The following is a 10,077-nucleotide window of genomic DNA, read 5'->3' as shown; positions in this document are numbered from 1 at the left end:
TGATGTCGCTGTGTGTTTAGGTCTGATGCCCCGCCCACATTAATGTCTATGATGTCACTGTGTGTTTAGATCTGATGCCCCGCCCACACTAATGTCTATGATGTCGCTGTGTGTTTAGGTCTGATGCCCCGCCCATCCTCTATCGGCCAATCCCAGACTCAATAGTGTTTGGCAGTTCCACTGAGCTGCATCTGAACATGTATGATCACAAATGTGTCATTCCTGAACCTAGAAGGGCTCAGATGATTCTAAAGATGTGGAGACAAAAACAGAAACAAAAAGGAGAAGAACAGAAGGTTTAGAAACACAGAGAAGACTGAGAGGAGAAAAAAAGAATAAGAAGACTGAGAGGAGAAAAAACACCATGCAGACTGACACTGAAGTTAATGATTTTCTCCTGGACTGGGAAGATTCACCTAAGTTTGAGGATTCTGCAGCTGCTGCCCCAGGTGTCCTGGGTCCTCTGGGTGTCCTGGGTCCTCTGGGTGTCCTGGGTGTCCTGGGTCCTCTGGGTCCTGGGTGTCCTGGGTCCTCTGGGTCCTCTGGGTGTCCTTGGTCCTCTGGGTCCTCTGGGTCCTCCGGGTGTCCTTGGTCCTCTGGGTCCTCTGGGTGTCCTGGGTCCTCTGGGTGTCCTTGGTCCTCTGGGTCCTCTGGGTCCTCTGGGTGTCCTGGGTCCTCTGGGTCCTCTGGGTGTCCTGGGTCCTCTGGGTGTCCTTGGTCCTCTGGGTCCTCTGGGTCCTCTGGGTGTCCTTGGTCCTCTGGGTGTCCTGGGTCCTCTGGGTGTCCTGGGTCCTCTGGGTGTCCTGGGTCCTCTGGGTCCTCTGGGTGTCCTTGGTCCTCTGGGTCCTCTGGGTCCTCTGGGTGTCCTTGGTCCTCTGGGTCCTCTGGGTGTCCTGGGTGTCCTGGGTCCTCTGGGTGTCCTTGGTCCTCTGGGTCCTCTGGGTGTCCTGGGTGTCCTGGGTGTCCTGGGTCCTCTGGGTCCTCTGGGTGTCCTGGTGTCTCGGCTATGTGCCATTTTCACCTGTGGCATGTCACCACAGCACCAGTGGTACCTGTGGTACGAACCTGTGGCACCTGTGGCACTAAGACACCACACCTGGGGCAACTCATACATATACATTCTGGGAACATCCACCACACACACTAATGCCCCGTTTCCACTACGTGGTATCGGCTCAACTCGACTCGACTTGGCCTTTTTACGTTTCCATTACGAAAAAGGACCCTGGATTGTGGTACCCGGTGCTAGTTTTTTGGTATTGTCTCTGCCGAGGTTCCAAAAAGGGGTAGCCGATACCAAAACGTGACGTGTGAGCACTGCAGACCACTGATTGGCCGAGTTGTCTCTGCGTCATTGTGTTATCAATGTGTGACCCACCATTTTTAAAAAACTAGATTCGGAGGTTTACAGTAAACATACCGGTAGGTTAATCAGTCCGCATAACAGCATGGCAGTCCGCAAAACTACACTGTGGTTGATCGAGGAGGTTCAGACATTTCTGTCCTTGATGACCGACGAAAAAATTCAGCGTGAGCTTGATGGGGCAACACGCAACGAACGAGTTTATCAGCAACTCTCTGAGCAAATGACTCAACTTGGGTACCAAAGGACCTCCACACAATGCCGGGAGAAACTAAAGAAATTAAAAAGTGATTATCGGGCCATAAAGGATCACAATGGCAGCAGTGGTACGCACAGAAGACATTGGAAGTGGTTCAACATGATGGACTCTATTTATGGCCATAGACTGGTGAACAGTGGGAGGGAGGGTGGTGTCGACTCTGCTGCTGTGTTATGTTCCATGATGGAGGATGGTGAGTTTATTTTCTGTATCGTAGCATTACAACCATGGCAGTAACCAAACAAGATTAAAAGCAGGGTTTGTGTTGGGCTTGTGTGAAAAGAGAGCTTATATTAATTATAAACTGAACATAAAGCATGTGGCGCCAGGCACAACAAACCCTGCCCCGCGCATGTATTTCACCCAATATAATAAACGGGAAGATATAAGAATAAAAAATTCAAACTTTTACCTACTTTTCCCAAAATGTAATCACATCTATTTGGGGTCACTGGAAATCTATAAACCCACTTTGGTGTGAATTGAACGAATAGCTTTGCTGCTAAAGTATTAACAAACAAACAAACAAACAAACAAACAAAGAAGAAACTGAACAACAACAATACCCCTTCCCTCCCTTTTCTGGGGGGGTGGGATAACGTATTGTAACCCAGCATGGGTCAGCAGTTAAAAACCTATATTCACATTTAATAGAAGGGCGACAATACCTGACATTCTCAGCTAAATATAATATAATTGTGGATGAATGAAAATCACAGCACATGTCTGATTTGTTGATAGAGTGGTCCAAACTGATATTAAAAAGCTTTCTTGTTTTGGTCAAATAATAAGAATGTTTTCTGCCACCCCGTATTACAATGATTTTAAATGTTTGTTTTAAAGCTGTTAGGCCAAAGATCCTTCTGATTTTTGTTCAAGACAACACATGGACAACTGAAGAGAGCTCTATTGAAGACACCTCGTTTGCAGTGTTGACACCATCAATAAATTCGCCACCGGCACAGACACCACCACCGGCACAGACACCACCACCGGCACAGGCCATGTCGAGTGCCATGACACCACAGCGCTCAGGTAAGGTGAAAGCAGTACACACAAATCAGCAAAGTATAGTAGACTACTGTATAATGTATTCTTTGTAGTAAAGTTAAGAAAAGTGAGTTGTCTGAAGCTCCAAATGTAGATTTTTACCAGAAAAGAATTGATGAATTGATAAATGTGCTTTGGTTAACCACCTTTGCTTTTTCTTCATTATTGTCCAGGCAAGAGGAAACGTGAGCAGGACCACGCAGCAGTCCTGTGAGTGATGCAGGCAGCAGATGTAGAGCAGCAGGAGCTGAACCGGGCACTGTGTGAACGGCAGTTCCAGGTAGCCCTTGCTGAGGCTGCTCGAGCGCGTGACCAGGAAGCTGCCTTGAGGAGGGAGGAGATGGCAGCAATGGTGGCCTTCAACCAGGCCTTTCTGGGCACATTAAGCCAGTTGGTGCAGGCTTTAAGTGGCCGGTATGACCAAGCTCCTCCACCCCTGGACTAGACCTGTGTCCTCTGCCACCAATATGCCTTTTGTATATAGTTTTACACTAAATTGTAAATAGTTTGCTATTTTGCAGTTTTTTTGGAGTTTCTTTTGCACTAATTTCTTTTATGTTTGTTCTGTTTATGTATATAGTTTGCTTTATTTGCACATTTGTTTGTTTATTAAACTACTTAACTTTACACACGTTGTCATTATGGTTTCTTGTTTTAAGGGCTTTAGCACTGAATTTACCAAACCCTGACACTTAAAAACAGTTGACAAAAGCAAAGGGGGGCACACATGTGGAAAGATGGTTCAACATTTATTATGTTCACACAAAAGACGAGTAGCAGGAAAAACACATTAACTGTTGTGCAGCACATGAGGCTAATCCCCAGGCTGCTATACTGTGAGCTAGCCGGATTAATTCAATGAACATTACAGGCAGCTATGAAAAACAATATAAACGCAGTACAAACAATTAACATGTCATGTAGTAATTTAGCTGCTCAAGTAGCGCATAAGACCCTCTCGGACATCCCTGCCCTCCTCCTCTATGCCCTGTGACTGCAACAACAGGCTCTGCTGCTGTTACGGGGGCATTCCAGTCGATGTCGTATGTCTCTCCATGATTCTCGCAGAGGTTATGCAGGGCGCAACAGGTCAGCGTCATAGATTTTACGAGTTTGACATCACAGTCATTTCTTTTCATGAGACAACGCCACCCTCCCTTCAGTCTACCAACGACATTTTCAACCACTACCCATGCTCTCCAGATTTTCTTGTTGTAGATCTGCTGTTCTGGTGTCAATCGTCCAGTGTCAGGGAATGGTTTTAAGAGCCAGTTCTGCAAGGGGTAGGCAGAGTCTCCCAGGATGAAGTAGCCGACATTCACCCCACCAATATTCTTTGTGTGTACTGGAAAGAGGTTGCTACGGCTGGCCAACTCCCACAAAGTGGATAGTCTCAAGACCCGGGCATCATGCAAGCTCCCAGGAAGTCCTGCAAACACATTCCAGAAGAGTCCCTTTCCATCTACAACACCTTGAAGGATGATGGAGTGCCAGCCTTTATGGTTGAAATAATCACAGTGGTACTCCTGTGGTGCCAAGATGGGTATGTGTGATCCATCAATAGCACCAATACATTGCAGGATCCCCCACCGGTTCTCGCTGTAGGCAGCCATTTCTGCAAACTTCTCTAGGTCTGGAAAACAAATTTGGTCTGGTACCAACAACAGCTCAGCACAGAACTCTTGTACACACCGGCACACAGTGGTTCTGCTCACACCGAAAAGATGGCCGACAGTTCTGTATTCAGAGCCGGTTGCAAGCTTCCACAGTGCGATGGCCACTCTCTTCTTCAGAGGTACACACTCACAGAATGTCGTGTCCTGTCTCCCCATCACTGGGCGCGTTTTGTCGCAGAGGTAGATAAATGTCTCCTCAGACATCCTGAAATTCTGCAGCCACTGAAGGGAAGTGAAGCTGGGAACAATGACGTCCCACCACTCAGTAGCTCGGTTAAACTTCCAAACAGATGGTCTACGACGGCAGCTTTGCAAAGAGTGAAAGATCTAAAAAAAGAAAAGAGAGACACACACACATTTAAATACTGATCTAGAGGGCTTATAGACTTTATAAAAAGTACACTGAAAATCAAGCAAATCTCATATCATCTCTGTACAAGGACAAAGACCTTTTTAACTGTGACAATAGCAAAGACCGAATCAAGATTTGTGTTTGTGCAACACAGTCCTATAACAGGCAAAACGAAACAATGAATTTAATCATGGACACATCAAACTGAAATTATTTACTTCCTGATAACACCGGTCTACATGTTTTCAGGAAATATATGATTCATAGATTAAAATGCCCTAAATGTTACATATTTTAATCAAATTAAATGAAAAACAAATGACAAGTGTTGGTTTGCTGATGTTATAAAGGTATATGATGAAGTCTTATTACACATATATATTGGTTTATGTACATTTATACAATAGATGTATAAATCTTCCACTGATAGAACCTGTAAAGTGAATGTGGTTTTTAGGACATAGACCTCCACTCCTGAGTGAAATGCCTGGTTTTTAGGACGTACAGGGTGGGGAATCAAAATGTACAATATTTTGAGGCAGGGATTGAAAGACAGTGTATGACCAATTAGTTTATTGAAAGTCATGAGAATTTATTTGCCACAAGAAAATTTCCATAATAGAAAATGTTTTTATTCTATGTGTCCTCCTTCTTTCTCAATAACTGCCTTCACACGCTTCCTGAAACTTGCGCAACTGTTCCTCAAATATTGGGGTGACAACTTCTCCCATTCTTCTTTAATAGTATCTTCCAGACTTTCTGGTAATAGTTTTGCTCATAGTCATTCTCTTCTTTCCATTATAAACAGTCTTTATGGACACTCCAACTATTTCTGAAATCTCCTTTGGTGTGACGAGTGCATTCAGCAAATCACACACTCTTTGACATTTGCTTTCCTGATTACTCATATGGGCAAAAGTTTGTGAAAAGGTATGAATAATAGTGTTAGGTATGATTATGACATCAGTATATGTTTGGGTTCAAAACAACTGACGTAGTGTCTGCTGAGAAAAAACAACTGAATGTTCATTGTAAATTTTGCTTCCCCACCCTGTAGAGCCCCACCCCTGGGTGAAATGCCTGGTTTTTAGGACGTAGAGCCCCACCCCCGGGTGAAACGCCTGGGTTTTAGTGAGTCCCCTGCCTGCACAACCATCCAAAGCATTATGTTTACTGCCTTCCACTTCCACGTGATTTTAAGCTCCAACTGGACCGTACTGAGCATTGTTAATTACATCCTGGTCTGCAGATGTCAGTAACTGGCCAGTGATTGTTGGTCTTTAATTACAGTTACTCTGGCATATTGATAACCCAGTGGAATTGACTTTGCATGTATTTGGTAATTTAAACGTAGTTTCTTGTGTTTATCACCATGGAAGTTGGCGCAACTTAAAGTAGCGTCACGTAGTGAGCTCCTTCTGTGGTGTTTGTGTAACTTAGCTGCTACATTTGACTGGGTGGTGCTTCTGTGGAGTGAAGCTTCATTTATAGCAGAGGAACTGGGAGCTTAGCTCACTACAGTTTCCAAGTAGCTTGCCCATCACTGAGTGGCTCTAACACTAATCATTTTTAGTAAAACTCATTCTCATTAATTTTCAAGTTTCACATTTTGGCCCAAGTATGTATCTTGGAAACTTCAGCCAAACTTCTTTGTCAGTGAATAACCCGCAGTAAAATTTCACTGCTTTTATTCTAGAACAGGGGTTGGCAACCTGCGGCTCCGGAGCCGCATGCGGCTCTTTCATCCTTATGTTACGGCTCTGCGTGGCTTGGGAAAATAAATTATAAGTGTCCGATTGAAGTGTATGTTATTTGTCTCAAAAACGTGTATCATGTCTTCTTATTAAGTCAAAGTTTTTAACTTCTTTCTTCAGACCTTGTGCAATTTCGGTGATCAGCATTCGCCTTCTTCAGAGACGTTTGACAGCACTTGACGTGTCAGCCGGCAGCCGGCATGCGCGGAATGCCCTGCGACACCAAAACTGCACAATATCTGAACAAAGTATTTTATTTGTGTTTGTTCGTTTGTTTAATTGTAGTTGTAAATTGTAAGATTATTGTGATCTCGAAATATTAAAATAAAATTATATATATATGTATTGTATTATTTTTCGTCGCTCAAAATATGCGTCACACTCTCCAACAGCCCGCCAAAACGCCGTACATTTATCGAGACTTTCAACCCCAGGTAGGCCAAGTATGGAGAAATCTAAGAAAATAAAAATATCTGAAGAAAATAGAACATTTAATGATGCCAGGTGCCATGGCATGACCAAGGTGCCGCGGCACCTCGAGGCCAACGCTAGGTGCCATGGCACTGCAGTACTACGGCTCAGTGCCAGGTGCCGTGGCACCGCGGTGCCACAACTGGGTGCCACCGGTGCCACGGCACCACCAGCACCTCGAGCCGAGGCACCACCGCGGTGCCACGGTACCTGGCACCGAGCCATGGTACGGCGGTGCAACGGCACCTAGCGTTGGCCCCGAGGTGCGCCGCGGCACCACCACCGAGGTGCGCCGCGGCACCAAGCCGCGGCACCGGTAAAATCGTTGTATAAGCCGCGTCGGAGTATAAGCCGCAGTGTTTAAAGTGTGGGAAAAAAGTAGCGGCTTATAGTCCGGAATTAACGGTATATATAGGCTAACATCTTCATTTCAGATGTCAAAAAGTGTTTTCGGCTCCCAGTGTTGTCTTTTCCGTGGAAACCGGGTCGAAATGGCTCTTTGAGTGTTAAAGGTTGCCGACCCCTGGTCTAGAAGCATTTTCCTTGCAGACCAGTGTAATCTATCCTCCTGTGAGCGCACAGCTGCCTTCGCTGGCCTTCATACACCGTACATTGGCTAACAGTATAATACGCCACAACATATAATCAATATATCTCGCTAACCCACTGAACTAGCTTGTAGCTACATCTCTCAGGTTATCTCACCCTCATGTGTCGCCGTGCAAACAGACTCGTTTCATCGTCGGAGTTCTGGAGGATTTCCCAAACTCTCCTGTACTTTTCCTCGGTATTTCGTCTCGCCGCTTCCAGCCTCTTCTGGAACAACAGTTTCCTCCTGGCTGTGACAGACAGCCACATACCAAGGATACCAACATCGACATTCTCCATCGTGTGTTTGTATGGCGTGGTCGTTGTTATTGTTGTTCTTCTCCTCGCCCTCTTTGTTTTTACCGCCAGCTGTGTCGCGTTGTAGATGACGTTACGCGCCGCGTCACTGTGACGACCAGGCACTCTACGTCAGTAGTATCCTGTAATGGAAACGCTCTCCAGGAATGGTCGAGTCGAGTCGAACCGATACCACGTAGTGGAAACACGGCATAATACTCATAAATAGACCATCTGGGAACATCCACCACACACACTAATACTCATACATAGACCATCTGGGAACATCCACCACACACACACACTAATACTCATATATAGACCATCTGGGAACATAGGCTTTTATCAAACACGTCACACAAACATTTGGGACACATTCCACCGGTCTCTGTCCTGGAGTTAACATTAGTTTAACGTGGATAAACTCTTTCAACACACACACACAGTTCCACCATAAAATAAAAGTAGAGTAGGAGGCAGGAAAAGGAAAGAAATCTGAGATGAACTCAACAGAGACAAAAAAAAAAAAGAAAGTGGGAGATGGAAGGAAAATGGAAAAACTGATGAAAACCAGAGAGAAAAGGTAGGAAGGAAAAAAGAAAAGCTTCAGATAGAGAGAGTGACGTATGAAGGAGGAGGAAGAAAAAAGAGGAAGAAGAAAAAAAAGGACGTGTAGAAACTGTGGACAGAGAGGCGTTTAAGGACAGGAGCAGACAGTGGGAACTTCCATCCACTCATTTAGGTCAGACTTTCACATGTTAGATCAGTTCTGGACAGAGGTGGAATCTGAGCGGAATGACATCAGCTGCACCATGATGATGTCATCACCGTGAGACAAAGACCACAGACGTGCATTTGAACCACAAACTGTTCATGTGAGGGTCAGGGTTATAATATCCATATCATAAACAGGTGCAATAATTACTTTTCTTTTTTTCATTACCTTTGTTGATATTTAATTGTGTCCAGCGTATCAACAGTTGGCTCATTTTCACAGAGTTAAGGAGCATTTTTCTTAGTGGATGAAACTGGTATTTCTTTAGGTGAATGACAAATATCACAATATTATGGTTATCACAATGCTATACACCCAAACCACAAATCTGCAGTTTTTCCAAACTGGTGCAGCTCAGACTGTGACAGGATTTTGAATCCTGTCAAATCATCCGTCTGTACAGTGTACTCACTTCATTTTATCTGACCTTTTTATATTTTATTTTTTATGTTAGAGTACAGTTTATTTCCTTTACTGTGTTTTAGTTTAGTTCAGCTTGAACTGTTTACATTAGTCGTGTGAAGAGAATTCACAAAGTCAGAATTTCATTGGTGGATGCAGCTGTGGATATGAAAAGAAACAACATCTACATGATCATTAAATACAAGAAAAGACTGGATTTATACTGAAAAACGGTTCAATACAGGTTCAATACAGAGGAAGAAAACATGAAGAAAGGTTCAATACCGAGGAAACGACAGAGGGAACGGAAACAAACGTAGGTCTGGGTCTGTACCAGTTAAACCAGGTCTGGGTCTGTATGAGTTAAACCAGGTCTGGGTCTGTACCAGTTAAACCAGGTCTGGGTCTGTATGAGTTAAACCAGGTCTGGGTCTGTATGAGTTAAACCAGGTCTGGGTCTGTACCAGTTAAACCAGGTCTGGGTCTGTATGAGTTAAACCAGGTCTGGGTCTGTATGAGTTATACCAGGTCTGGGTCTGTACCAGTTAAACCAGGTCTGGGTCTGTATGAGTTAAACCAGGTCTGGGTCTGTACCAGTTAAACCAGGTCTGGGTCTGTATGAGTTAAACCAGGTCTGGGTCTGTATGAGTTAAACCAGGTCTGGGTCTGTATGAGTTAAAGCAGGTCTGGGTCTGTGCCAGTTAAACCAGGTCTGGGTCTGTATGAGTTAAAGCAGGTCTGGGTCTGTACCAGTTAAACCAGGTCTGGGTCTGTACCAGTTAAACCAGGTCTGGGTCTGTATGAGTTAAAGCAGGTCTGGGTCTGTACCAGTTAAACCAGGTCTGGGTCTGTACCAGTTAAACCAGGTCTGGGTCTGTATGAGTTAAACCAGGTCTGGGTCTGTACCAGTTAAACCAGGTCTGGGTCTGTATGAGTTAAACCAGGTCTGGGTCTGTACCAGTTAAACCAGGTCTAGGTCTGTATGAGTTAAAGCAGGTCTGGGTCTGTATGAGTTAAACCAGGTCTGGGTCTTTATGAGTTAAAGCAGGTCTGGGTCTGTATGAGTTAAACCAGGTCTGGGTCTGTACCA

The 10,077-nt window shown here is 44.7% G+C and overlaps 1 protein-coding gene across 1 annotated transcript; it reads right to left on the bottom strand.

Moving 5' to 3' along the window:
• Positions 1-3,580: 3,580 nt before the first annotated feature.
• LOC115416593 (protein ANTAGONIST OF LIKE HETEROCHROMATIN PROTEIN 1) lies at positions 3,581-7,813 on the bottom strand. Its single transcript, XM_030130413.1, has 2 exons — positions 7,631-7,813; positions 3,581-4,675 (listed from the first exon to the last, which is right to left on the bottom strand). Exons 1-2 carry the CDS (start codon positions 7,811-7,813, stop codon positions 3,581-3,583), a joined length of 1,278 nt encoding a protein of 425 aa, XP_029986273.1.
• Between the last annotated feature and the right edge of the window lie 2,264 nt (positions 7,814-10,077).

Source organism: Sphaeramia orbicularis, unplaced genomic scaffold, assembly GCF_902148855.1.
Source record: "Sphaeramia orbicularis unplaced genomic scaffold, fSphaOr1.1, whole genome shotgun sequence".
NCBI classification, from domain to species: domain Eukaryota; kingdom Metazoa; phylum Chordata; class Actinopteri; order Kurtiformes; family Apogonidae; genus Sphaeramia; species Sphaeramia orbicularis.
This window is presented reverse-complemented; position numbering and strand designations above follow the sequence as displayed.

Bases quoted from the DNA above. Each gene is read 5' to 3' on its own strand.
- LOC115416593 (XM_030130413.1), bottom strand. From the start codon at position 7,813: ATGGAGAATGTCGATGTTGGTATCCTTGGTATGTGGCTGTCTGTCACA. The intron at 4,676-7,630 runs GTGAGATAACCT...TTCTTTTTTTAG, and splicing joins TTGCACGGCGACACATGAGG to ATCTTTCACTCTTTGCAAAG.